The 27942-nt window shown below is 56.4% G+C and overlaps 2 protein-coding genes across 3 annotated transcripts; one reads left to right on the forward strand and one right to left on the reverse strand.

Annotated features, from left to right (window-relative positions):
- Nucleotides 1–3791: 3791 nt before the first annotated feature.
- Nucleotides 3792–15681, forward strand: SLC15A3 (solute carrier family 15 member 3). The gene is made up of 8 exons (XM_004585461.3): nt 3792–4619; nt 8199–8488; nt 10634–10781; nt 11548–11658; nt 12305–12473; nt 13686–13844; nt 14831–14986; nt 15380–15681. Exons 1-8 carry the CDS (start codon nt 4080–4082, stop codon nt 15532–15534), a joined length of 1728 nt encoding a protein of 575 aa, XP_004585518.2. The 5' UTR covers nt 3792–4079; the 3' UTR covers nt 15535–15681.
- Nucleotides 15682–15784: 103 nt separating this feature from the next.
- Nucleotides 15785–26715, reverse strand: TMEM132A (transmembrane protein 132A). 2 transcript variants are annotated; one of them, XM_004585263.2, is made up of 11 exons: nt 26512–26715; nt 23928–24142; nt 23516–23734; nt 22614–22945; nt 21483–21632; nt 20330–20525; nt 20075–20218; nt 18581–18783; nt 17926–18205; nt 17302–17493; nt 15785–16869 (listed from the first exon to the last, which is right to left on the reverse strand). In XM_004585263.2, exons 1-11 carry the CDS (start codon nt 26609–26611, stop codon nt 15817–15819), a joined length of 3084 nt encoding a protein of 1027 aa, XP_004585320.2. In that variant the 5' UTR covers nt 26612–26715; the 3' UTR covers nt 15785–15816. The 2 variants fall into 2 exon arrangements, with proteins under 2 accessions (XP_004585320.2, XP_004585321.2); XM_004585264.2 differs by having other exon boundaries at nt 20330–20528.
- Nucleotides 26716–27942: the final 1227 nt, after the last annotated feature.

Genomic DNA, 27942 nt, shown 5'->3' on the forward strand with positions numbered 1-27942 from the left:
GAAAACATACAGCTGCTAAGAGATCGCCTCAGGTGGCCCAAGCCCAGAGTGGGTTCCCTTGAAGAGAGGGTGTTCACTGTGTGCCAGGCCTGCTGCCCACACACCAGCACAGAATGAGGAAAACACAATCGTTCTTCAGAGAATCTCTGGTCTTATAGAGAAGCAGGAAGGTATGCAGGCTATTTCAACATCCAGCCATGGCAGAGAAAATCAGGGGAGACTTCTCAGAAGAGGTGACACATCGATCTACCAAGTCCTGAGGGACCAATATTAATAAGACTTGGAGTATGCTAAGCCAGAAGGGTGGCGTGAGACAAGCTCCAGAGCAGAAGCTGGAAGCCAGCTGGGGGGCAGAGTGGGAGTGGAGGCAGGCAGCGAGCGCAGCAGCAGGTGGCATGTGGGCTGTGGCCCATGAGATGATCCTGAAGGACTCTGAGAGCTGGACAGAGGAATGGGGACTGCACCCTGAGGACAGTTGTAGGAATGCTGATTTGTGTCTCTTCTTCCCCTCCAGTTCTGGGTCACTGTAGCACTGAAATTTCCTTTTTATTATGGGGTGCGAGCGAGATCACACCAGACACGTCTAAGGTTTATTAAGGAGTCTTTATTAACCAAGCTTGGTGATAATAGAGCGTACTAGAAATAGCAAATCACAAGTCCATATGGCAATCCAACCAATCATAATTCAACCAAATATAGTCCAAAACGGGAGCAAATGGTCATTACCCTTAAGTTTATCTGTTAAGCTGAAGACCTATGTCCCAGCTTCCCCAACAATGTAAGTTATCCTAAGAGACACGCAACAAATAGCCTGGACACACTTACAAAGCTGCAGACATTCACCTTTCCCTGGCTTCTCTGCCCACATTCCATCACTGCTAGGTCTCACCTCTCCTGGAACTCCTGATAGTACATAAATCAGAAACAACATTACTATATCCCTTGTCCCATCTAAGCAGTACACAGGGACCAAGATTGCTCCGACCAGCAGAGCTAGTAACGTGGACAGGGAGAGGGTCTGGGGACGAAGCACCCACAGGAGACCAGTGATGGTAGAAGTCTCTGCGAAGTCTCCCTTTATTGCTCCTTCACCTCGCCTTACATACTCTTCTCCCACGTCCTGATTTAGCCAGGATATTGGGTACAGATAAGTCCCATTTGTCTAGGTGTTTTTAGCCACAAGCCCAGTTCCTGTTCCTGCCCAGCTCAGCGAGCCCTAATCAACTCCTTAGCTCACTGTCAATGGGTGCTGGCTATCACTGGCTGCACCCCATGACACTTTCCAGCTCCTTGCACTGGTACTTGGTATTGTCATACGTGTCCCGAGTGACAGTCATTTCTGTCTGCAGACCACTACTATCCATGGCTGCAAGAAACAAATCACTCCTACCCGCTCCTCTCCCCTCCCCCACCCGCCTCAAGCTCGGCATGTCCCCAGGGCACTCCCCTGGGAGCCCACCTGGTCCCTGGCTCCTGCCCACCTGGCAGACAGAAACTGGGCAGGAGGGGAGAGCTGTGTGTTCGTCCTTTGCTGCTGCTTTCTCCTTTCCCTGCATCCCTCAGCCCCTGATCACCAAGGCCGGGCCAGCTCTGTCGTCCGGATGACCTGTCACCTCTGCCAACCTGCTCGCCTTGCTCAGAGAGGAAGCAGCTGGCTCTCATGTCACTCGTGTGCCATCACCACAGTCACCTGGCTGATAATCCAAGCCCCAGCCTGTCTCATCCAGAGCCACTGTCCAGCCGTCAGCACTGAGCTGCAAGCTGTGGCTTAAGTCCCAGCTCCCGCACTCCTTCTAAAAAAAAAAAAAAAAAAAAAAAGGAAGAAAAAAAAATATTTTTGTCGGAAAGGCAGATACACAGAGAGAAGGAAAGATGAGAGAAAGGTCTTCACTCCCCAAGTACACAACAGATAGAACTGAGTCGATCTGAAGCCAGGAGCCAGGAGCTTCTTCCAGATCTCCCATATGGATGCAGATTCCCAAGACCTGAGGCTGACCTGACTGCTTTCCCAGGCCACAAGCAGGGAGCTGGATGGGAAGTGGAGCAGTCAGGACAAGGGAGCAGCACTCATAAGGGATCCTGGTGTGTGCAAGGCGAGGCTTTAGCCATTGGGCTGTTGCACCAGGCCCCAGCTCCTACACTTCTGATTCACCTCCCTGCTATCACATCCTGAGAAGCAGCAAGTGAAGATGCAGCCGGTCGGACCCTTGGCGCGCACATGGGAGACCTGGACTTTTGGTCCTTCTGGCTGGCTTCAGCCTGGCCCTGCCCTGTAAGTCATGGGCCTTTGGAGACTAAACTAGTACGTGGGCTGACTCACTTTCTTTCCCTCTGCCTTTCAAGTAAAAGAAAACAACTCTTTTTTGTGTTTAAAAAAAAAGTCTTAGTGGTATTTACAGCTTTTGCAAGCCTTAGTGTATTTGTAGCTTTTATTCTTTTTTATCAATCTTGCCTCAGGACACTCTCCCCATGCATTTAGGCAACTAAAACTTAGCATCCTTGGCTAATTAGCATTCCACTGGGATTAAGTTAGAGCAGTATTTGACAGGCTGAAGGGTCTGCTCCCCAGGGGGTTGGGGGGGGGGAATAAGCCAGGGAATGAGAGTGGGTGGGGTGTGCCCTGCTCACCCTCACACAGGACACTGTGCAAGAGACTGACTACTGGGCAACTAAGCAGGCCCATGGTTGGTGGGGGATGTGATGGGGGAAGGTCCCTGCAAAGAGGGGACATTTCAGCTGAAACCTAAATACAGGCAGGCAGCAGCCATGTGGAGATCCGGGCAAGGGGCGCGAGGGCAGGAAGAGTGGTTCTAGTACAAGACACAGCCGGAAGCAGCTCAGTGGCCAGCAGGGTCTCCGGGCTGTGATGAGGTCAGAGGAGGGTGGGGCCAGACACCACTGGGCTTATGGGCCAGGGTGGGGCAGGCTCTGAATCTCAGCCTGTCAGAGGACCAGTGCAGCCCTGCTGAGATCCCACTGTGATTTAGTCTGAGGTCCATGCCCCATGCAATCTCAACTGGTTTGTGGGTTCTCTCCTGTGCCACGGACTTCCCAAAGGTGCCCTCACTTCCTTCCTCAATACAGTCCTTGCACAATCCCAGCTGAGTTGTAAATATTCACCACGTCACTCAAGGGACTGGGACAGCCTGGCTCAGTCACGGGCAATCAGCTGCCCTCACCCATGCCGCTACCCTACCTGCCACTGGATCTCAGTCTACACATCTGCCAAAGGGGCAGGTGCCACCACCTGACACATCTGGCCTTTCCAAGCCTACAGTCTGGCTGTGGCTTCTGAGTGGGAGAGGATGCAGCCAAGGAGGGATCCTGGAATGAAATGAAAGTGAAAGGAAATCTTCCCGTAGGCCTCTGAGAGGCTGGCCGCTGGGAGGCTGGCCGCTGGGAGGCTGGCCCCTGGGAGGCTGGCCGAGGTGGGAAGGGAGGTAGCAGGCAGGGGGAGGAGGCAGCCCTGTGACCCGGGCTTTCACTTCTCCTAACCAAACACCATGTGACCCAGGGAGGGGGGCCGGGGAAAAGGGAAGCCTTGGGGAGCTCAGAGTTTCACAAGAAGCAGAGAGAGGGACAGAGACTGAGAGGCAGAGGGGATTAACAGAGAAAGAGAGGCTGGCAGGGTGGGAGACGGCAGGGCCGGTGGGGTCTGGTGGCCCCTGGGTGTCACAGGGGAGAGGTCAGCAGCTAAGAAGGGGGGGGGGGTTCTGAGGGAGAGAGTGGCAGAAAGGTGAAAGGAGGGAGGGTGAGCAACAGGAAAGGAGGAGGGGGACGAAGGACAAAGGGTCTAGGACCCCGGCTCAGGAAGCGGGGAGGGAGGTGAGAAGCAGATAGAGCAGACACGGAAAGGAAGACTTAGACGTGAGCGGAGCGGTGAGTTGGGCGCTCAGGATGAGGAGGGTCGTAGAGGCTTGGTCGTGACAGGGAGGGAGCAAGTCTTAGAAGAGGAAAGAAGGAACAGGGCGCAAGGGCCAGAACAGAGGGGCAGCCAGTTTGGGGGAGAGGCAGAGGCCTGGGCCTGGACGTTGTGGGTAGAGCAGAGCTTCAGAGGGGCGAACACCCGGCCGCCCAGGATGCCCGGGCCCAGCGCCCCGGAGGAGCGGCGGCCTCTGGTGGCGCGCCGCGCGCGGGACCCCCGACCATGGCGTCAGACGGCGGGCGGTGCTGTGCTGCTGGTGCAGATGCTGGAGCGCACCGCCTTCTTCGGCGTCGCAGCCAACCTCGTGCTCTACCTCAACAGCAAGAACTTCAACTGGACCGGCCAGCAGGCGTCCCACGCCGCACTCGTCTTCCTGGGTGCCTCCTACCTGCTGGCGCCTGTGGGCGGCTGGCTGGCCGACGTGTACCTGGGCCGTCACCGCGCCGTAGCGCTCAGCTTGCTAATCTACCTGTTCGCTTCGGGCCTGCTGCCTGTCACTGCCTTCCCCGACGGCCGACGCTCCTTCTGCGGCGAGATGCCCTCCCCCGAGCTGGGACCCGCCTGCTCCTCCGCCGAGTGCTGGCGCGCCTCGCCCAGTCCCTACTGCGCGCCCACCCTCTACATGGGGCTGCTGTTCCTCGCGCTGGCTGCTAGTTCCGTCAGAAGCAACCTCACGTCCTTTGGTGCCGACCAGGTGAGTGGCGTGGCCAAAGGGCCCGCCTGCCCTCCACGACAGGAGGCCCAGGGGCTGGGACTGCAAAGCAACCGACACAGCCATGAGACCCCGAGAGTCAGGAGGCTTTGGCCTGACGCATGACCTCGGACGAACCACTTCCCCTCTGTGCACCCGGGTTTCGTCTTTGAAATAAGATGAGGTTCTAGGTTAACCAAGACCTGTGGCAACATCAGTGAGAAAACCTCAGTTGGCAGCCCTTGGTCTGTGTGCATATCCCATGCCACACTTGCTGTTAGCCAAAAGGCCAAGGAGCGACTGTTAGCCCCATGCCAAGCACTTCAAGTGTTTTGACTGTCCATGAAGTAGATAGTAGTGTTATGCCCATTTTACAGATAAAGACATTGAGATTTCCTGACTTCAGTCATCTTGTCCAGGGTGACCCAGAGAACAGATCAAGAAGCTCAGGACAGCAGGTGCCCCATCCCAATGTGTTCTAGAGCTGGGGTGAGGCTGCCAGCTTGCCAGGTAGACCTGAGTGCCCTAGGGAGAGTGTACCCACCTGTGTGCTTTACTGTATCACCTTGGCCAGAGCATGTTGCGCAGGAGGAAAGCAATGAATATGTGCTAGAAGAATGAGTGAATGCCTAACAGCACGGCTGTGTGTGGATAGTTGTACCCAGTGGGATATTAGACAGTAATTAAAACTAACATTGGAATATTAGGAAGGCAATCACAGATGGTGTTGATGAGCAAAAACAGGAGGCAGAAGGGTGCATGAAAAGACTAGGAGTCAACCAAAGGGGGAACTGGGAAAAGAATCCTTTATTTATTTTTGAAAAAAGATCGTATCTGTTTACTTAAAAAGTGGAGTGACAGAAAGAAAAAAGGAGGCACAGAGAAACAGAGTGCCATCCTTCAGTTCTATCCTCGAACGGCTGTGGCAGCCAGAACTGGTCCAGGCTGACGCGAGGAGCCAGGAATCCCATCTGGGCCTCCCATGTGGGTGGCAGGGGCCCAAGTTCTAGGCCATCCTCCACTGCTTTTTCCAGGTGCCTTAAGAGAATGTGGCTGGGAAGCAACATTCAAGCTTGGACTTGAAGTGGGACTCCAGTATGGGATGTGGGCATCACAGGTAACCGCTTAACTCACTGTGCCACAAGGCTGACCCCAGGGGAAAATTTCCAAGCCGCTGGGCAGGTTTAACGTTGCCCCCTGGGTGCCTTTGTTTTTCGGATGTTCTTTAATTGGACATATTACACTCACAAAGGGGATTATGTTTTATTTATTGACTTATTTGGAAGACAGAGCTCCCATTAGCTGGTTCACTCTCCCAGTGCCTGCAACGACTCAGGTAACTGAAACTGCAGGCTGGGAACTGGACACTTGATCCAGGTTTCCCATGAGGCTAGCAGGAACTAGTTATCTGAGCCATCACTGCTATTTGCCAAGATCTGCATTGACGGGAAGCTGGTGTCAGAGAGTGAAGCCGGGACTCGGACCCAGTCACTGTGATGTAGGATGGGAGCCTCCTGACTGCAGCTTACCTGCTAGCCCAAATGCCCAGGCAGGGAGTGTTTTTTAAAAGAATCATTTCGTCTAGCTGGCACCCAAGTCCAGCACCAAGCAGTGTCTAGTGTCCATGACAAAAAAAGTGACTGATCTGGCCTGTTTTAGAGTCTTCTGGGTGCCCCCAATGCAGCCCTAGCTGCCTCAGTCATCAAAGACCTTCTTCTGGATTGGGTCTTCCTGAGTCCCTGCCAACGGGAATCTTCTGTCTTCCCTTAATTCTGTTCTGTCATTGACATCCCATTACCCTTCCCCTGTGATACCTCTCACCTGTGCCCTCAACCTCATTGATTGGGAAGGGCGTCAGCCATGTAGTGTCCTCCACCTCTCCCTGCTCCTGGTGGTAGAACTGGAGGCCAGGCTTCTGAGTGGCACCTCCCATAGATAAGATGGATAGAACACCCAAATTCTCCCATTGTCGGACTGCATGGACTTCGGCTGGAGTAAGCCTGGGTTCAAAGGCTGCCCTGGGAGTTGGGGCACCTGACCCCACAACAGCGTGGAGATGCTGATGATGCAGACAGGGACGGGCATCACCGGGTTTGAGTTCCTTCAAAATGGTTCAGTGGCAGTGTAGAAACAGAATTGACTGTACCAGAGCAAAGAGGAGGGTGCTGCTAATCCAGAGAGGGCAGTCAGATAGCAGACTGGGGGGTGAGAGAAGCTGGCACCATCTGGTCGACTGCTCTAGCCTGGAGTCGCAAGCTTCACACACTTGCTGGTTTCAGAAAGGGCCATCCATCATCCTGGACAAAATGTCTGCTCATTCTGGAAGCGCCCATTTATATCCTGGATGGGCTGCTTGGTCCTCCCTCCTTCAGCATTGTAACTGTCACATTCATTTACTTCCAATTAATAAATGGAGGGGGCTGCCCACAATAAAACTCATTCGATTTTCTGCTTTCAAGTCTAGAGCAAGGACTATCAGTGTGTTGGCAAACCCCTACTCCCCATCACCCTTACTCCCCACCTCTCCAAGTCTCCAAAGCAAAGCAATTTTAAGCACCTCCATATGGATTATAGTTTTTCCGTTTGGCAAGGGGGTAAAACATCGATCATTTCTTTATTTGGCACAGCTGCAGAAAATAGAGCTTGGTAAGATTTCCTTGGCTAGTGGGAATATGTACCTCTATGTGGGAGAGGGTAATGAGTTCTGATATTTGGGGAGTTATTGAAAAGCTGGTCAGTTTAGTCATATATCTGGATAAGTGACTTCCAGTCCCCACTGCTTTGTAGAAATGCAGATACCCAGGTCATCCTCCAGCCAGCTGAGTTGGCATCTGTGACCAGAGTCAGGGGAGGGGAGCAGCCAGTGCTGTTGACCCATGCCAGCAGACCAGAAGGGGGCCTGGGGCCTGTTGGAGATTGATCTAAATCCTGGGTAAAGATTTTCTGCCCATTTGCCCTTGCTAGGGGGCTTCAAAAAGTAATTTTTGTCGCCAGGGCCAGATCTGCTCTCAGGCAATGTCTAGAGCCACGTCTGCTTCCCATGATTCTGCCATTCAGGCATGCAAAAGAGAGCAGCAAGTTGGGGGGGGGGCAATGCAGAACTCTGCTTGCCTCTCCAAATGGCAGAGGAAATTCTCAATGAGACTTGTAACTATTCTTTCAGTAATATGCATACATCATATGTAATGGTGTGGAACATAACTGAGATCTTTATTGGCCTTTTTCTGGCTATAAAAGTAATGTATACTCAAAGACAAAGGGATAAATCAACCCCAAATGAACAGAATGGCATAAGAGACATCTGTTGTGTGCACTGCTTGGTGACAATAAAAAAGAGCCATGTGCATCCTAGGCATGTAAAAACAGCTGTGCCCAAATGTCGTGATCATTAACAAGTGACTTCCGAGGGAGAGGTTTGCTCATCAATCAACAATTTATTGAGTGTCTATTTAGTGATCAGAGACCAAGGAAGTGCCAGAATGCTCATCCAGTGACCTGAGATGTAGCTCTGTGGGAGGGAGGGGTACAGAGAGTTCCCCTGGACTTGCGTGGCCCTCACTGTTAACCCTGTCCGGCTGGCAGGTGATGGACCTCGGCCGCGATGCCACTCGCCGCTTCTTCAACTGGTTTTATTGGAGCATCAACCTGGGCGCTGTGCTGTCACTACTGATAGTGGCCTTTATCCAGCAGAATGTCAGCTTCCTGCTGGGCTACAGCATCCCCGTGGCCTGTGTGGGCCTGGCATTCTTCATCTTCCTCTTTGCCACTCCTGTCTTCATCACCAAGCCCCCTGTGGGCAGCCAAGTGTCCTCTATGCTTAAGCTGGCTCTCCAGAACTGCTGTCCTCGGCTGCGGCAACGACATGCTGCCAGGTACGGAGGGTGCCTCTGAGGGAAGAGGCCACCAAGCCTGCAGAAGCTCTGTACTTCTGGGGAGGCATGGTCCGCAGGGCAGACCCTCTGGTCGGCTCCAGTGGACAGTCCTTTGTGATGATTGAGGATCATGGTGGAAGTCAGGGTCTTGTTGGTGACAGTGAGGATCATCACAGCCTTGACAGTGATTCTGGTGAGACACATGGAGATGATGGTGTTGGTGTGTGGGCTAAAGACAACACTGGTAATGGAAGTGACGATGGCAGTAGAGGCAGTGATGGTGGAGGTAATGGGATCAGCAAAGGTCACGGAGATATGATACAATTCTACACTCCCTGTCATTAAGCGTAATAGTCTTAACCCATGGGCTAACTTGGCTCCCTCCCCCTCATTAGCTGACATCCAAGAGGGAGGCTCTCAACGGGCTCGCCTGTGTGCAGTGGCTACTTTCTGGCCCTCTCCCCCAGTGAATTGTCTATTTGAGCTAAGCACATCTGTCTCCAGACCTTGCAGCTGGTTAGTGTCCCTGTTCAACAGGATCTGGATGGAAAAGGTGAGAAACACACTTTCCCCACTCTGGCATATGGCTGGACGGTTGGTGAGAGAGTCGTCAGATATGAGTCTGATTATTGTAATTATCTACTGTTGACTAACAAATCACACCCAAGCTCACTGGTCTAAGCAACCTCTTTATATCCTCTCACAATTCCGTATGTGACTGGCCTCAGCTGGACCATTCTTGCACTACTCAAGGCATCAACTCACTTCCATCATGGCTGGCAGTTGGTATAATCTCAATGGAGACTATCAGATGGAGCACCTGGGCTCCCCATCGTGTGACCTTGTCTTCTTTTTTCTTTTTTAAGATTTATTTATTTTACTACAAAGTCAGATATATGGAGAGGAGGAGAGACAGAGAGGAAGATCTTCTGTCCGATGATTCACTCCCCAAGTGACTGCAATGGCCGGTGCTGTGCCGATCCAAAGCCGGGAACCAGGAACCTCTTCCGGGTCTCCCATGCGGGTGCAGGGTCCCAAAGCTTTGGGCCGTCCTCGACTGCTCTCCCAGGCCACAAGCGGGGAGCTGGATGGGAAGTGGAGCTGCCGGGACTAGAACCAGCACCCATATGGGATCCCTGCGCGTTCAAGGCGAGGACTTTAGCTGCTAGGCCACACCGCCTTGTCTTCTAACTTGAATTTCTCATAGCAAGCAGACGGGGCATTCCCGAAATGACTGTCCCAGATGGAGGAAGCAAAAGCTATGGGCCTTCTCAAGATCAGGGAATGACTTCAAAGTCCCAGAGATCACTCTGCCTCCTTTTCTTGGTCAAGGCAATCAGAGGGCCAACCAGAAACCAGTGGCAGGAGAAATTAATGCTACTGGTTTCGTGGGGAAATGACATCACATACTGGGAGGGAGGAGACTTGATAGTGCCCTTCTTTGGAGGTGACTGAAATGTGACCTCTTTTGAAATCTCAAAGGATCCCTCAAGGCTCTTGGACAAGAAGGGATCAGAAACCCCTTGGAGTGAAGACCAAAGGGTTAATTGTAGCAGCGGCTGAGCCACTCTGGCTCCTAAAGTATTCCCACCCCTGTTTCTTCATGCTGACTTCCTGCTCACACAGGTGGAGGTTCTGAAGTTGACTTCCTTCTGGGGAGGCCAAAACTGAACAGTGGGGGGGATTTCTGTATATGAGACTTGATTCTGTGGAAAGATGTTAACCTTAAAAAAAAAAAAAAACCCTGAAGACAGCTTGCCATGGTCCCTGGTCTCACTTCCTTGAAAGTGTCTATGCTCTAGAACGGACTAGATCTCATTCAGCTTCCTTTGCGACCAAAGAGGATAGTGACTATTGACAGTGGTAGTACCAACAGTGAAAACAAGTGATGGGGGCGGGGATGAATAATGGTGATGACAGTGGCCGTCGCTGAAGGTGGTGATAATAAGGATGGTGGTGGTATTGATGGCAATGAGAGCAGGGGAGGAGATGGGGTGGGGAAGGCAGAGATGGTGGCTGAAACGAGCGGTGACGTTGACAGTAGGAGCAAATGAGAAGAGGGTCATGGAGGTGAAAATGATGGCCCTGATGGCACGGAAATGAGGATGATGGTAGCTTTTATCTGCTGTTCCCGTGGCCTCCCAGAGATGCTCAAAGCACCCACCTGCTGCCTGACCAGAGGTATTCCCAGCCCGGTCCTTCCGCTGCAGAGGACATCGCTAACTTCCAGGTGCTGATGAAGATCTTGCCGGTCCTGGTGACCCTCGTGCCCTACTGGATGGTGTACTTCCAGGTGAGCTCCCTGACCTTTGGCTCTGGATGGGGGTCAGGGTAGGGGGAAGGCCTAGCTCTCCAGACTCCTCCCTGGTCTCAGCTTTCACAATTGCAAGGGAAGGAGCATTGTGAGCTGCTGTGTCCCAGTAGATGTGGGGCCTGGCTCATGCCATCTGACAATAACTCCCCTGGGTGGCAGAGCAGTAGGAATGCCAGAGGGGGGCCTGAGGCCCAGCTCCCTACATGAGTCATCCCATCTATCTGGGCCTATTGATATTGATATCCTTCTATCCAGTCAGTAAGTGCCCCCCGAAGGGGCCCAGTGCTCTCCCAGACCTTCTCTCCTGTGTCGTTAAGTAAAGGGACATGCCTGGCATGGCAGAGGGTCTCCAAGCCCTGCTCTGGAAGCCAGGTCCAGAGTCACACTACTGACTGTGTCAACATGTGCTATTCACCCTGGCTTCAGGGTCAGATGAGAACTCCCTGCGGGTACAGCCTTATCATCACCGTCCCTCTTCCAACGAATGTTTATCCCCACCTACTCTGGGCCTTGGAGACACACAGGAATCAGTCCGGCTTGGCCTGAGCTCTGGGCTGAGGCAGCTGCAGCTGAGAGTAGGGTGAGCAGCTTCCTGCCTCATAGGCTCTCGGGAAGAAGGAAGGTGGGAAGGTGGCTGTCCCCTGAGGCTCAGAAAGGGGACAGCTGCCCTGTGCTCCTGCTGCCCGCAGGGAATAGAGGCAAGGCAGCCAGTCCAAATCAGCCCCACTGCCCTCTGTCTTCGCAGATGCAGTCCACGTATGTCCTGCAAGGCCTTCACCTGCACATCCCGAACATTTTCCCAGCCAGCCCCAGCAACCGCTCCTTGGTTCTGAGAGCCCTGGACAGCAGCTACAGGGTAAGAGGTCAGGTGTGGGGTCAGGATGGCTAGCGGCTTCCTCTGCTTCCCATGTCCTGCCTTCAGTTTCAAAGTGATCTCAAAATTACAGAAAAAGTGCCTGGGGGTGGGACCACAGCTCAGACACCCTACTTAGTGGTTCCAAAGAACTCAAGCCAGCATCACTCCCCTGCAGAGTCATTCTGAAGCAGGCCCTATTGCCCAATTTGCACCCTCCCATCTATCTTTGACTCCATCAGGTCCCTCTTCCCCTTGAGGCGCAGCTCTGCTTTTCTCCAGAACTTTCTAAAGCTAGTTCGCTGGCATCTCAGACTCAGAAAACCAGAGTTGCTCAGAGATGGCAGGTAAATGACATGAGATGCCCTTTTCTTGCGGATGGCAAACATCACTAATCAATCATGCCCTTTTGTCATGCTGAGCCAGCAAGTGTCCCAAGTAGCTGACACAAGTTGAAAACATCAGAGGTATCTATGTTCCCTCCCTGATCTGATCCCACCCTCTGGTTATACAGCTGAGGAGGGTATGTTCCAGAGCAGGGAAAGGGCTGAGCCTGGGTCACTCAGAGTCAATCTGGAGTTGAGGGCTTCTAACTTCAGCCCAGAGTTCCTTTTGCTCTTCTAGCCTGCCTCTCTTCCCCCTTGCCTAGATCCCGGAGGCCTGGCTCCTTCTGGCCAACGTAGTGGTGGTGCTGATTCTGGTCCCTGTGAAGGACCACCTGGTCGACCCCTTACTGCTGCGCTGCAAGCTGCTTCCCTCGTCTCTTCAGAAGATGGCGCTGGGGATGTTCTTTGGTGTTACCTCTGTCATCGTAGCAGGTGCGTGCATGGCAAGGAGGAGCCGACTGCACTGGCCCAGCATCTGGGGGAGGGACACACTGTTCCCCAGGGGACTGGAAGCACCTGGAAAGCAGGGATAGATGCTTTCTTTTTTATCCTCACTCCTGGGATTCATGCCCACGGGCCTCAACAAATGTGTTGGATAAATTTTCTAGAGATTACACACAGCCACTTACCGGCACCTGGGGACCTAAAAAAACTCTTTCTTCTTTCATTTCAAAAGGATTTGAAATCATTTGTAAAAGGGCTAGGCTCACTAAGCCTTTGATGCTGCTGAACAAACCTGGGTCCCTTCTCCTTGGTGACTTGAGGTTCCCAAGTCACTTGGCAGTCTCTGAGCCGTGCCTTTCGCACAGGGAGCCAGCCTCATGGGAGGTGCAGTGAGGATTGATGAAATGAAGCTGATAAGGTCCACCGAGTGTGCCCAGAGCTGGAGAAAGTAAACCTCAAAGGACACCACTTTCCTGGAGTGTGAAAACCCAGCAAGAGGCGTTTTAGCTGTGTTCTCATTCATGTTGTTTTGTTTTACCCTTACAAACCCCTCTGGGTTGTTTGCCCGCTGCTTGACTAAAGGAACCATGCCTTGGAGACTTCAAATGATTTATGTGCCCAAGATTACATGGCTTCGCCAGGGGGAGGGTCAGGATTGGAACCCTAAGCCCCCCAATTCTGCAGAGGGTTCATTCCAGTCCACATTCCAGCTATCTCCTAAGCAATGGAGGGAAGCAGACAATGCGGTTAAACTTGACTGTCGCACTAGCAACAGGCACCATTACCAATAGCTTATGTCGCAGCAGAGCAGTCATGTGAGCCATGGAAAGGAAGCCCGCTGGGAAGCCGAACATACGTGGCTCAAACCCAGCCCCGTCTGCGTATCAGTTCTGTGACTCTAGGCTGCTCGCTTAACCCAAGTTTCACTTTCTTCAGTTCCAAGAGCGTATGCTAAGTGCTTAGCACATAACAGGCCCTCAACTAGTGAGAATTATTGTCACAGAGCTTAGAACCCAACTTTGGGCTTCCTAATAGCCAAGGCAAAAAGGAAAGGTTTGGAACTTCAGTCATGACCCTCCTATTCCCTCCAAGATCAGTATTTTGCCTGGGCTGCCACCCAAACCTTGGCTCCTTAATTGTGCCCATCATGTTGCAAGCTGTGCCACAGGCTAAGAGAAATCTCCCATGCTCCCCAACCAGGCTGCCTGGAGAGGGAGCGCTTGTACTACGTCCACCACAATGAGACTGTGTCCCAGCTCATCGGGAAGGACCTCTACTACGCAGCGCCGCTGTCCATCTGGTGGCAGATCCCCCAGTACCTGCTCATTGGGATCAGCGAGATTTTTGCCAGCATCCCAGGTACCCTGGGTTGTTCTTCCCCATTCTTGCAGTCATCAGGAAGAGAGTCTGGTGCAACCCTCAAGTTGCCCATCTGCACAGAGAAGGCAACGCGTCTGAGCAGGGGAACCTTCTCCCAGGGGTGGCTTGTGAGGGGGGCTTCAGGGTAGTGGCAGCTGCTGCACTGGGGACTTGGAGGTGAACAAGGCACTTCTCCCACTCAGTTCCCACAGCCGCCCTGTTGTTCCGCTCCAGATTGGAGGTGACCTTATGTCTCCCTTGCAATTCTGCATCTAGAGAGGTTCTCCCTCCCTGCCCTTTGTTCTTCTGCCCCAGCACACAGCACTCTGGGCTGCAGTAATGCTTTTGCATCTGTTTGTCCCTGCTGGGCATCAACCCAGGGACGTGCTGGCCACATGACTATAAGAGGGGGACGAGGTGGGAGGGACAGATGAGCTGGGCTTGAGCAGGTGGCAGGAAGAACCTAGCAGCTAGAGGGCTAGGCATATGCAAAGCCCCAGGCTTTGTGGGAAGTGTGGGGAGAAAAGGAGGGAGGGTGGAGGCCATGGGGTTGGAGGGAGTGAATGGGAGGAGGTTTGCTTAAGGGGCTTGGCATGGAAAGGGCCCCATTTGAGGTATTTCAGGTGGACCCACCCTCTAAGGATAACAGCATTTGCTGGGGCAAGGCAGGAACCAGGGTTAGGCTCAGTGTGGGAGGCAGTACATCTAAAGACACTGTGGAGGTTGAATCAAAATGAACTAGAGGACCAAGCTGAAGGTGAGCAGAGGGCTGAGGGTGTGGCAGTGCTGGCCTGGAGGTCCCCACACTGTAGCGAGGGGGCAGGGGGAGACAGCTCTGCAGCCAGGTGGGTGGCACCTAGGAAGGTGTGGGGGAGCGTGCAGGGGGTTGGTAGGGTCACAGCCACCCAAGGGCAGAGTGCAGGTTTGTGGGCCGGGCCCTGCGCCTGCTCTGCTCCTCCACAGCACCCCCTCTTTGCTATCCGCAGGCTTGGAGTTCGCCTACTCGGAGGCCCCACGCTCCATGCAGGGCGCCATCATGGGCATCTTCTTCTGTCTGTCTGGAGTGGGCTCCCTGCTGGGCTCCAGCCTGGTGGCACTACTGTCCTTGCCTGGGGGCTGGATGCACTGCCCTGAGGACTTCGGTAAGTTCCGTGGGAGGTCTCCCCAGGAGCATGTCACGGTGTGGGGGAGACTTGGAAAGGCAATGGGTGGCAGCTCCATGTGCTTTGACCAAAGATAGGATGCAACAGTGGGCTGGCCTCTGAAAAAAGAGATTCCAGCCCAAACTTGGCCGGTCACCCACAGTGTGGCCTGGCCTCCTGGGCCTTAGTTTCCCCAGAGGTCATCAAAAGGAAGCACCAGAAGTCAGTGGAACCCTACCTTGCTGCTGGAGGGCTGTCTCACACACAGGCATGTTTCAAGCCCCAAGATGTATAGTTTCCTGCCAGGAGATTGTGGACACCTTGGGGGACCCTTGGGAGCCAGATGCTGGAGGGAGTGTCACCCAGTGTCCTCAGTCCCCGCCCTCTCCCCAGGGAACATCAACAACTGCCGGATGGACCTCTACTTCTTCCTCCTGGCCGCCATCCAGGCTGTCACAGCCCTCGTGTTCATCTGGATCGCTGGTCGCTATGAGAGGGCAGCTCAGGGCCCGGGTTCCCAGAGCGGCTCCAGCAGGGACCGGGGCTGACCCTGCGGCCTCCTCGTCTATCCCACACTTCTCTCATGGACACAGGCAGCAGCAGTCCCAGCTACGGCTTCCCTCTCAGTTTATTCTGTACCCAACATTAGCATTACATGGTTTTCATAAATAAGGGGCATACGCCCTTCCTCCTGATCCAGTCCATGACAAGGGGCAGGGCAGAGGGGACCAGGCAGGGGACTTGGATCAACTAGCACCAAATGAGGAGCAGGAGGGGCAGGCCAAACGCACTGGACCTCTGTCCCTGCTGCCCAGGGCCGCTGGGGAGGGTCAGGAGCTGCCCCGGATCCTCTCCATGTAGTTCCGAAGCTCCTCAGGGTCCTTCAGCCCCATGTCCTCACACACCCAGCGAATGTCCTCTTCGCCGGCCACCAGGATGGACTGTACAGTAGGGGCCCCAACAGGCTCCTCCGGCTGCTGCGCTGGGGGCTCTGGCGCAAACGTCACAAACTCCACGCGCTTTCGCCGCCCCCCAGCTTCCTTGCGGGCCAGGGTGCCAGAGGAGCTAGGGGTGTCCCCAGAGCTGGGGGTGCCATTGGGAGGGCCTGGGGCCAGGTTTGGAGCCTCCTCTCCTCCCCCGCTCTCACAGGGGCAGCTCCCCTCTCCCTTGGACGGGCCAAGGGGCCGCCGGTCCAGCTGGCGGCTCAGCTCCTCCTGGTCAGTGCCCAGCCAGACCCAGTTGTGGGGCTGAGGGGAGGCAGGGTCGGTGGCCTGGTCAGGGGGCTCTTTGCGTTGATAGCGCAACACAAAGACAATGCCATTGACCAGGAAGATAAGGATGGCCAGGCAGAAGATTCCCAGCAGGGCGTACATGCCCAGCTCTAGGTCGGTGACTCGCTGAGGGGCAGGGATCATCTCTTCCTCTTCCTCCTCCTCTTCATTGCCCTCCTCCTCCCTGACCCCCTCTTCTGCCCGTTCAAACTTGCCCCTCACACCCACACCACCCCCTGCACTGCCTGCTGCCCGCCGCTCACCACCCATGCTGGCCTCTGTGGGGGCCGGGTTCTCGGGGGGGCTGGATGGGAGGGCAGGGGCCAGCGTGGGGGCAGGTGGCAGCCCTAGCCAGGCAGTACCCGAGGCCAGAGGCACACGGTGGCGGCCCCGCCGGCAGGGCTCGGGTGGGTGCAGAGCCACGTGCAGGGGTAGCCCCTCGGCACCTGCCCCACTCACCACCACCCCGAGGTGAGCGCCCTGCTCCTCGGCTGGCAGCACAGCGCTGGGTTCCTCAGCCGACACGGACAGTCCCAAGTCCCGGCGGTCGTAGAGTTCAGCGGGGGCCAGGGTGTGGTCGGAGAAGGCCAGCCAGAGGGAGAGGGCCACCTCCTGTGGGGCACACGGACACAAGCAAGAGACACGCGAGGGCAAGCACGCATGCACACAGACCACTCCCACAGAGACACGCCACACGGAGGAGGAGACCAGAGAGAAAACAGAGACACAAGCAGGTGGACAAAACACAGGGAGAGAGGGGACGTGTGTCAATCACCTGTCTCCACTGAACCCTGAAGCCTGAGTCATCAGGGGCCTCCTCCGTGAGAGCCATCTACTCAACCTCCCTCTGCCACGCTCGAGCCTCAGGGAGGACCACTGCTTGGTCACCTCCAGCCGCGGGGAGCTCACTACCTCTCAGAAGTGAGTCCGTCCTCATTCTAACATTAGGGGTCTCGGGCCCTGGGTCCCCTTCCTTCCATCCCCTCTGCCACAAATCCCCAGCTGGAGGTGTGGCCCTCATCCCCCTGACCCTCCAGCTGTCACCTGCTTTGGAGCTGGAAAGGCTGACTGGGCCCAGCACGTGGCTGTGACCTCCCCAGGGTGGGCAGTGCCCCGACTCAGGGCCAGAGAGAGGCCCATCACCGGCTGCACCCGCAGCTCCAGCACCGACACCTTGTCATCTGTTACAACCAGTGCCTGCTCCCCCAAGATGGAGTCAGACACTGGGGAGTGCACCTGCGGGAGAGAAGGTGTTGGAAGTTGAGGGGTGCTTCCTGCACAGACAGCTCCCCACCTCCCTACATTGGGATCAGTTTCTGCCTCCTCCCCCAGGGTGCTCCCCTCCATCCTCTGCACTTGAACTCTAAGCCCTGGACACACCTGACTCACAACCTCACAGCCACGGGGGGCGGGGGGAGTTGTCTTCTCTTTCCAGAGAGCCCCCACACATATTAGTGCCTGCCTACTCCCACCTAGAGGACTCCCTAGATTGCACAGCCTCCCCATTCTCATCCAGTTTGCAGCCCCCACTATGTGCACACTCGCCTCCCCAGGGACACCCTGGCCCCCTCCCACACACCTCCAGAGGACACCAGCACCTTCTGGGGGGGGGGGGTTGACAGGGGAGGGGAGAGGGAGCCTGCTCTCCAGCGGCCCCTGCTGGCTCACCTCGATGGAGGTGACACCAGGTTCTCGGCCAACCAGGACACGGCCGCCCTCCAGGGAGGCAATGCGAGGGTCCTGCACACGGGCATGTGGCGCCACGAGGTGAGATACGTCCAGCAGCCAATCGGGGCCGAGCAGGTGCGTTAGGCGGCGGCCACCGTCCAGCGGGTGAGCCACGAAGGGGGCGAGGAAGCGCACGCCAGCATGCTGGTACTGCAGGCGGCAGCTGCGGGCGCGCCGCTCGGCCTCCTCAGCAGTAGCGGGGGCCTCAGGCTCTGGATCCCTGCAGAGGGGTAGCCAGGGCTGAGACGCTGAACCCTTTGACAACTTCCTGCTCTTTCAACTCAGCTGCCCACTCGAGGCGCTGATGTGCAGGCCCCATGATCAGAGGATGGGTATGTGAACAGCCTTTTGCTCCCAAGTGGACAATGCAGTAAACAGTGGACAGAAACTCCTGTCTGCACCCCAGGGGTTTCCATTCTCAGACAGGTGCATCCAGGAGATGAAGAAGTTTGGAAGGCTGTGGTGGAAAGGCAGGAGGGGGAGCCTGGAGTGGCCAATTGCCAACAAGAGTGGTCGGAGGTAAGGTGGTCGAGGGCAGGATGGGTCAGACCTCAGCTGGGGCCCATGCCTGCCAGCTTCGCAGACCTGCACTCACCCTTCAGCTGGCCCAGGCACCCTCCAGCCACGGATCTGCTCCAGGGTGGTGTCGGTCAGCTCGATGCGCAGGGGCAGCAGTGGGGCCCACACCGTCAGCTGCAACGAGGCCCGGAGCCGGCGCCACCAGAAGTCCACCCGCACCCCACGCGCGCCCCGGCTCTCTGTGCCAGCCACAAACACGGCATCACAGGCCTCAGACACCTGTGGGAGGGCAGAGGGCATGAGTAGGCTTTAAGATGGCCCACGGGGTGGGTGCATGGTGGGTTAAACTGCCCTTTGGGATGCCTACATCGGGTCTGGGAGTGCCTGGTTCGGTTTCTGGCCCCTCTGCTTCTGATCCAGCAGCTGATCCAAGTACTTGGGTCCCTGTCACCCATGCAGGAGACCTGGACAGAGATCCAGGCTCCTGGCTTTCAGCCTGGCCCAGTCCTGGCTCTTGTGGGCATTTAGGGAGTGAACCAACTGGTTGAAGATGTCTCTCTCTGTCTCTCTGTCCCAGTCTCTCTCTCTGCCTTTCAAACAGCTGAAAATAAACAAAAGGGGCTGTCACTGAAATTCAGGGCTTTCCTTTGTATTGTTTGAGACGGTGGTCTTGCCAGACGCACCAACTGTCCTTGGTTTCAGACTTTTGCTATAAACCCAAGATTCACGCCTCCTGGAGGAACCAGGCCACGCCCTGAGTTCAGCTGGGGTTCACCTGGGAAAGCTGGCTAATGGCACATAATGGAACAGGGGTTTGAACTCACAACTTTAGCTGCTCAGTATTCCAAGGCTCTGACATTGATTTGGGGGACCCCTGACAACCAACTAAGCAGACAGAGGTGGGAGGGCAAGGCAGAGCTTCCCGCACAGCACATGCATGAGAGCCACATGCTGCCACAGCTGGGCAGACACACCTTCATGCAGGCAGCCAGAATCTGATTCATGGGCTCTGTCTTTCCCCCCTTAGAACTTCAAACAGCAAAAGCTGTCCTCCTCACCTTGAACTTCACAGATCATGAGGAGTCTCCAATACTAACAGTAATGACTATTTTTATCACTACATAATCATGATATTATTATCCTAACAGCAGCAGCTGCTGTGGCTTCCCCTCCCACTCTCTGCTGGACCCAGGCTTGGGTGCTTGCCATTCTTGGAACAACTCAAAGACATCTTTAAATCTCAGGATCATGAGGCCCAGAGAGGTCAGGAGATTTGCCCACGCTCACACAGCTAGCTGGGTAACGAAGGTGGGCTTCAAACTAGAACTTTCTAGCTCATCTCCTTTGCCAAGGAAAAATGGAGGTGGAGGGGCCTGAGACTGGACTGGATGAAGAGAAGTGGTAGGGCTGCAAGAAGTTGAAGCTGTGGTCCCCTGTACCCACACTCTTAAGGTTTCTGGTCACCAAAAGCTGTTTCTCTTGGGGCCCTCACAGGGAAGGTCTCCTGTATGTGGGTGGCACTGTGCACACACCACACACTCACTGACCTGTGTGGATACCTGTCACTCACCTGTAAGACCTGTGTGTTGACAGACTCGCAGCCAATGTGCTCTGTCACCTCCACCAGGGCGCCCCCGCCTTCCACGGTGACAAGACGCACAGGGACACGTTGGGGCACTCCAGTCAGTGGCGCCGTATTCACCAGCTCCTCGGCCTAGAGGGGAGCAGGGAGGGCTCAGCCCCAAGCTCCCTCACCTGCCCCCAGGTCACAGAGCCCCTAGGGACTTGGCCCCCAGCCTGCCAGCTAGAGCCAGGCGCCCCTTACCTTGGCCAGTGGGACAAGGGCTCTTATGTCCCGCTCCGACACCAGGACTTCCCACACCATTTTGTCCTTCTCTGCTTCAGGGGCCTGGCCTGGGTACTCCAGTTGCCATGTGACAGGGCGAGTGACCGCCACACCCCCACTGGTGCCATTCTCCACCACAAAGTCCACCCACAGGAACTCGGAGAGTTCAAGGGCACTGCTGGCCAGAAGAGAGAGGAACTGAGTGAGTTGCAGCCACCAGATGCTTCCCTAAGCATTGCCTACATCCACAGGGTAGGCACAAGGACTACCCCCATTTCACAGATGATAACATTAAGGCCCAGAGGAGTGAAAACTGTACTATGGTTGCACAATGGGAAACAACAGGGTGATTATTAAAGTCAGGCATCCTGGACCCACAGTCCTGAGCCCTGGTCCACTCCAGACCTCTTGCAGAAACTCGCAGACACTTCACCCCCGCCCAGGACCCTGGTTGGCTCTCCTGGTCTCATCCACGCAGACCCCGATTCCCACAGCCATTGAGATGGAAAAATGTCTGATATTCATTTCCACCAAGGAGGGAAATTCCCAGGACTGGACACTCAACCCTCAGTAACCCATGGAGCTCCTTTGAATTCAACACCTACTGCGAGCCAGTAGCTGCCCAGGGTGCCTGCTGTGCAGTGCAGTATTTTATTTTCACAAATTGCAAGCAACGCCATGTCTGTTCCCATTTTGCAAGTGAGGGAACTGAGGCTGGGCTCAAGGTTATTCATCCAGAAAGTGCCAGAAGCAGCGTTCAAACAGGTTACAGCATCCATGACCTCGAGCCAGGCTCAAGGTATGACTAAGAAGATTGTACATGTTAACAACTGTGGCTGGGCTGTTTCAGGATACATCAGTGATCCAGAGAAACGAGTTCATTTGGTGGCAGGTGGGTAGTGGCTGTGAGATAGCAACTAGGTCGCTATGCTAGGCTGTAGAGCAAGACTCACAGGCACTTGTCCCTGGGTCTGCATAAATGATGGTTGAATGAATAAGACCTTGTTCCTGTGCCTCCTCACATGGGGATACAGGTGCAGTATGCACAGCCTCTCCTGGTTCCCCAAAACTGTCCACTACCGCTGCAGCGCCAGCCGTCCCTCCTCTGCCCCAGGGGTAGGGCACTGCGCACCTGGAATCCGGCCCTGTGTCCCCGGCACGGCGGCACGTGATCAGCGTGGTGTGGTGTTTAGAGCCCTTGAAGCGGTCCAGCTTGGCAGTCCAGAGGGTGGGCTGGACTGGGCGGGCAGCTGTCACATGCAGCCCCTTTTTCACCTTAATCCTGGGGGGAGGTGACAGGTCCAGTTTGTCAGGGTGGGTTCTGAACTGTGGGCTGGATCCGAGGGGGAGGATAAGGCGCTAAAGCCATCAATTGCCTTCCTGGCCATCCTGGCTCTGGTCTGATCCCCTCTGGCCATTCCCCAAACAGAAGGACCCCACCTCGATGCCAATCGCACCAGCTAGTTCTCCTGCACCCAAGGACCTAGGACTCCCCAGAAGGTCAAGTCTTAGCTGGTATTCGAGGCCGTCCGGGTTCTGGTCCAGGCTCATTTGGGGCTGTGTCATATCAACACTTCTGCCTGCCTCACCCACACGGAATGCAGCCAGAGTGGGGACGCAGGGCTGGGATCACGAAGTGTCCGGGAAACGGCTGCTTCCTGAATGTGTCAGTGAGCAGAGGGCACAGGAGATGGGGAGTCGCCCAGGGATGGGACCCGTACAGACCCACGCATGGGGAAGGGTGAGTCCTACTAGAAATCCTGGTTGTTTAGACCAGGGAGGGAGGGGCTGCTTTGAGGAAGCGCGCTGCAGGAGAGGTTTCCCTCAGGGGAGGACAAGGCTCTGTCCACAGGCTAGGCTTGTGTGGCAAGAGCAGCAAATGCCTGGGGCCAGCATCCTTCCTGGGGGGTGGGAGAGCAAGAGCCCACCCTCTGTCCTGCCTCCTCATTTCTAGAACTTGGCCTTTCCTGCTTCCCTTGGCCGGAGCCTTGCAGTCACTCTTGGAGGGTGGGCAATGGCAGCCCTATTGCACAAAGGAATCTCATGGAGCGGCCCAGGGTGAGGGGAGGCTTCCCACTTTGGACCCGGGATTCAGGGCTGTGCCATCACAAGGACTGTCCCAGCCCTCACAGCCTGGCCTGGAGGGATCTGGTGGTCTCCCCTGTTGCAGAGGTCAAGGTTTCCAGCAAGGTCACCAAGAAGAGCAGGTGTGGTCCCGCAGAGGTCCCCAGTCCCTCCCCACACCCCAGGTCCTAGTGCTTACCGCAGAGTCAGTAGGCTGGCTGTGAAGTTGTGCCGGAGCAGGACACTGGCATTGAAGAGCTGGCCAGGCCTCATTGGCACATCAGGTACCCGCAAAGTGACTGCTTCATCCAAAGGTACCTCCTGGTGCTGCGGAGGGTCTGCTGCCCGCAACTCCACACTGCCCACTGGGAGGGCCTGTTCCACAGCATCCTTCTCCCCATCGGGGTCACAGCCCCCGGGGCCCTCGCTGGCTGGCTCCAGTGTATAAGCCAGTTCAGCCCGCGTGGCAGAGCCCTGGGAGAACCAGTGTGAGGGGAGCTCCAGCTCCACCACGCAGGCACCCAGGGATGGCTGCAAAGACACAGAGGCCGTCAATGGTACAGAGTGGACAGGGAGATGTCCCAGCACCCATGATGGAATCTCAGAGTACCAGGGGACCAAGAAAGGCACAGCTAAAACCTACAGCAGGTGATGCGTGCAACCAGGCCTAGGTCTTAGACTCCATCACCGTCTCTTTGCACCACTGGGAACAGTTTCACTCTAAAGCACCTCATCCTAGCCCTGCTTGATAACCCAGGCCTGCTCTAGCCGGAACTCAGTCTTCCCAGCCCGAGAAACACTTCTCTCCCATGGCTTCCTGGGCCAGACTCCAAGACAGCGGCAGGAGCTACTCATGCCTTCGTCTCATTTCCTATTCTGATACCAGGAGAGGTAGGATTCCTGTTATACCATTTTACAGATGAGGACACTGAATTTTGGAGATGGATTCCCTTGCCCGACATCACACACAGTGAGCTTTAATGCGAATGCAAGCAAGTGGAGCCCCACATTCCAGGAGTGGTGTTCCTGTTCGTCTCCACCCTGGAACTACCCTCTGGCAGCAGCAGCAGCAGCAGCAAGCAGCAGGGCCAGCCCACCTACCTGGAAACGGCAGGCTCGGTGGGCAGTGCCAGCATCATGGGTGGCACGCAGCCGGGCACATGGCAGGCTGCTAGGCCCCGGTGGCCAATCCTGCCCTTTGAGGTGGAACAGGACACGTGCATGGGGCTGTGTGGGGGTCACAGAGGCTTCCACTGAAACGGCCCGCACGTCCCAGGGAACTGGCCGTTGGTGAGGTTCAGTGACCCGAGGGGGGACCACCTGCAGAGAGAATGAGGAATGATCAAGCAAGAAGAGGGGGGAAACAGATCTGCGAACATGCAACATCAGGTTTCTAACCTCAGCCGGGCAGGAGAAACCTGCCACATGTGTGAGCCTCTGTCTGCTGGGAAAGGAGAGCACAGCTGGGCCTGGGAGCCCCTAGAACCCCTCTCAGCCACCCCCACCACCTTACCTGCTGCGTGGCAAACGGTGGGTAGGAGGCCCGGAGAAGTGGCTGGGCCCTGGGCCAGGGCTGCAGAAGTAGGAAGGTCTCAGAACGTGAGCCCAAGGAGGAGTTGGCTGGTGGGTAGTGGCCTAGCTGCTGCACACGGAAGTGCCCAGGGGCATCAAAGAGCTCCAGGGCTGCTGGCAGGTACAAGGGGTCCGAGGGGTCCTGGTCACAGCCCACTGTGAGGCACAAGGGATAGAGAGGATGACAGTTCCAGAACTGGCAGGGGCTGAATGGGAGCACTGGGTGGTGGGCAAGCAAGAAAAAGACTGGTGGGGGGGCATCCCCCATCACAGGCAATGTAGCTAAGGCTCACACAGCCTTATACATATAACATGGGACATGGTCACGATATGAATCTGAGTCCAGGACCAGATGCAAGCTGCCGAACCACTCCTGCCGCCATCCACAGCCCTGGCCGCCTCCCTGGCAGCATAGCCTGTTAAGTGTCTGCTCTACACAGCCCCCTGCCATCCCAGAGGCAGGATGCCACTGGTCTCTGGTACTCTCCCAGAGAGGGTCTGTGTGGTGCAAGATGGCAAGGAGGTGGGTTTCGTAGGAGCAGACACCCTTTCCTGGCACCTGGGTCCCCCTGACCTGATCTGGCTGGGCATCCTCTCCTCCTTTAACCCCTTCCCCCCACACCCTCCAACACACCGTGACATTGCCAAGTCAAGCCACACCATCTTTTCAGGTGTGCCTCCCTCCTTATCCCCTGCCCTGACTGGGTACTAAGATGCACCGGTGGGACCAGAGGGGGTGCTGGATAGGTCCTCCAAGCTACTCGTCTGTCCTGGGGTTAAAGTGGGAACTACAAGGCTGGGGGGCGGGGAGTCAAAACAGTCCCCCCTCAGGACAAGCAGCACCGAGCCTGTATTAGAACCCAACAATAGTAAGGAGCTTCTTTGAACTGTAAGCAGATACTACCTGAAACATTTTACATGCCTCGATTGCTCTCTCATTACTAGCAACTCTGAGAACCAGGTTCCACGACTGTTAGTCCTGCTGAGGCTGGCTGCCTGTGGTCTCAGAGCAGGGAGACAAGCCAGGCACCACCCACCAGACTACCTTGCCTTTCCCGCCACCACCTGTCTCTCTCCATCCTGCACCCTGCCGGCTGCCCCCTACTCCCACCCCCAATGTGCCTCCCTCCTGCAAGACCAAGAGGGAAAGCTGCTTCCTTCTCCAGAAGCCCGCTTGCATGAGGCAGACAGCTGCCTAAGACCGTGCAGCCCTCGCTGCTTCCTCTGGATCAGTTCTCTATCAGCTGGGGGCTTGTCTGACTCATCCTGGAATTCCCCAAACCGGGAGAGGACTTCCTGGGAGTGTGGAGGCCTGTCCTCGGTCTCAGCTGCTCATCCCCACGCCTGAGCCTGGCTTTCTTCACCTGTAGAACAGGCACTGGGTAACCCTGGGGCCGGGGGGAAGGCTTTCCACAGGCGGTCAGGAGGAGGGATGATGGCAGTCGCCTAATGGACCTGCCCAGGCGTTCCTCCTCTCTTGATGGCAACAGTTATTAGGGCTCCCCTGGGGTCCCTCCGGGTGGAGAGCAGGTGGCTGAGAGCAGCCCAGAGCGGGCCACACAGCGGGGCTGTGGGAGGCTGGGAACCGGTTTTAATCTCCTCCTTGACCCCCGCCCCCAGGAGAAAGTGTCTGAGCTGCTCCCTTTGACCCCTCCCCCCAGGCGTAACAAGTGAGGGACTCCTGCCCCCTGGAGTAGCCCCTGGCCCCGGGTCCTCCTACTCCACAGCCTCTGTAATTACCAGAAGCTCAGGAGCCTGGCTCCCACGCACTCCCATCACCCAGAGCTCAGCTCCAGGGGAGGACTCGGGAGGGGGGCAGAGAAAGTCTCACTGTCCCCTCCCGCCCCGCTTCCACCCACCCCTCATCATTCACCTCGCTCCCACCCCTAAGACCCCCAGGTCCGACCACCACCCTCAGGCACAGGAAAGTCGCTGCCCCTTCCCTCAAGGGCATAACCCCCCACCAGGGCTCCGGAAGATGAGGATGGGGCCAGCCCGGGAGTCTCCAAGGTCGGGGAGCTCCTGGGGCAAGGGGCGGACCAGCTCGCCAAATCCCTGGCAAAAGAAGCTGCGTTCCTTTCCCGTAGGGCAACGAGGCAAGGGGGGACGGGGTGGGGAGCGAGAAGGAGCCACAGGAGTGCAGCTCTACGTTCGGCATTTCAGGATGCAGTGGAGACCCTGGCGCGCCTCGGACAGGGGACACACGGCTGGATGCCCCGGCCGGAGCGGGCGCACGCCAAGGGTGCGCAGACCCGGAGCAGAGTCGCTGGGCCAGGCTGGCCTCGCTCGGGAGTTGTCGGATGGTGCGAAGTGAAGGAAGCCATAGGGGCAGGCGGCTGGGGTCAGGTTCCTCAGGTTGGGGGGGGGGGGCTGTAAATCTCTGAAGCCCTGAGGGCACGCTACGAGGTGACCCGGCTCTCAGCCCGAGATCCCGAAGGCACCAGGCTCCCGGACAGCACTCCAGCTCGGCCTTCGCCCAGGCCCTGCCGCCCCTCGCCCCGCCCCTCTCCTCCCCTCCGGCTGACCTCTCCGAAAGTCCAGGGCCAGGGCCAGCAGGAGGCAGAGCCAGGGACCGTAGGGCCCCCGGGGTGCCGCTGCCGCGCGCCCCGCCATCCGGGCGCACATCCTTCCCGCGGAAGACGGGGACTAGGCGGACGGCTCAGGTGTCCGTAGTGCAGCGCGGCATCTCCCACGCCCGCTCCCGCGCGGGCCAGCCAGCCAGCCGCGCGCCCGCCCCGCGGCTGCAGTTCCCAGACAATGGAGAGGGAGCTGTGGGATGGGAGGGAGTAGAGCGCAGCACATGGGCTGCCCCCTCCGCCCCGCCGGGTCCTAGTGCCCCGCGGATCCCGAAGCCCAGAGCGTCCCCTCCACTTTTCCCAGGGGACCCGCCTCAGCCAGGAGGGACACACGGTGTCCAGCTCCATGTCCCCCCCCTCGGAAGCTCTCGGCCACGGAGGAAAAAACCACTTCTTCTGTGTCACAGGCAGCTCACCTGTAAAGGCATCTAACACTTGAATCAGAACCAGAATTCGAAGACTCAAGGGAAGGGAGCTGCTAGGACAGAAAAAGAGGGCCAAATGACAAGCACCAGGGCCTGCCCTGACAAAGCGCTGGGCCACGTTTGGAAGGGAAGGCTCTTGGCTTCCCAGCCCCACCCTGGGAGAGGCCCAGGAGCCCTGGCAGGAGGGCTGGCCAAGCTCCCTGCTCCCTGCTCCCTGGAGAAAGCCTGGAGCAGGGGCCTGCCAGCTATGCCTGCCAGGCAGCTTTAAGGGAAGTCCCTAACAGGAGATGTGCTTGCACCCTGGCAACCCTGCGGGCAGCTTATGGGGGTGGGGAGGCTCAAGTTTGCCTCCTCCAAAAAAAAAAAAACCCGAATCCATCTCCTGGGTACAAAAAGCAATCCAGTGGGAGCAGGGAAAGCTTCTCCTGGCTGCGACAACCCAGCAGCTATCACACATCCAGGTTCCCACGGTGCTGGTGGCTTCCAGGAAGGGCTGCGACCCGGAGGCCAGGCCCTGCACATCCTCCCTGCAGGAGGGAAGGTACTGGGTCCCAGCCTGTCTTTTCAGCTCCCTCCGCATCTACCAGCTGCACACTGCCCCTATCGGCAGAAGCCGAGAATGCAGCTGCGCTACAGCACCGGGTTCGGCAGTCAGCAGAGGGAGACAGGAGAGCAATCCAGACTTTTTGAGTAAATACTCTTTATTCAGAACAAGATAATAAAATAGCGTGCACTTTATTTAAAACCATCCAAGCGCTGGGAAAAAAAAAATACGTATCACTGCGGCCATGATTCCACATCAAATCTTAATCGTCAGAACCGAGCATGTCTCCTTCCCAGCGTGTGCCAGGCCTGGCAGAGGAAACCCATTTCCACTTCAAGAAGGAAGTGGATTCCAACCAGCAGGTGCTAGACTCTGGTGGGGAGAGGCCAGCCAGTGGGGTAGCCTTGCTGC

The sequence above is a fragment of the Ochotona princeps genome, chromosome 4, assembly GCF_030435755.1.
Source record: "Ochotona princeps isolate mOchPri1 chromosome 4, mOchPri1.hap1, whole genome shotgun sequence".
In the NCBI taxonomy this organism is placed as follows: domain Eukaryota; kingdom Metazoa; phylum Chordata; class Mammalia; order Lagomorpha; family Ochotonidae; genus Ochotona; species Ochotona princeps.

What these genes read in the sequence shown, in the direction of transcription:
- SLC15A3 (XM_004585461.3), top strand. Translation starts at nt 4,080, where the DNA reads ATGCCCGGGCCCAGCGCCCCGGAGGAGCGGCGGCCTCTGGTGGCGCGC. An exon ending in CGGCAACGACATGCTGCCAG is followed by an intron (nt 8,489 to 10,633) that starts GTACGGAGGGTG and finishes GTGGCCTCCCAG; the next exon opens with AGATGCTCAAAGCACCCACC. An exon ending in GATTTTTGCCAGCATCCCAG is followed by an intron (nt 13,845 to 14,830) that starts GTACCCTGGGTT and finishes TGCTATCCGCAG; the next exon opens with GCTTGGAGTTCGCCTACTCG.
- TMEM132A (XM_004585264.2), bottom strand. Translation starts at nt 26,611, where the DNA reads ATGTGCGCCCGGATGGCGGGGCGCGCGGCAGCGGCACCCCGGGGGCCC. An exon ending in CACCGTTTGCCACGCAGCAG is followed by an intron (nt 23,735 to 23,927) that starts GTAAGGTGGTGG and finishes TTCTCTCTGCAG; the next exon opens with GTGGTCCCCCCTCGGGTCAC. An exon ending in TCAACACACAGGTCTTACAG is followed by an intron (nt 18,784 to 20,074) that starts GTGAGTGACAGG and finishes GCCCTCCCACAG; the next exon opens with GTGTCTGAGGCCTGTGATGC.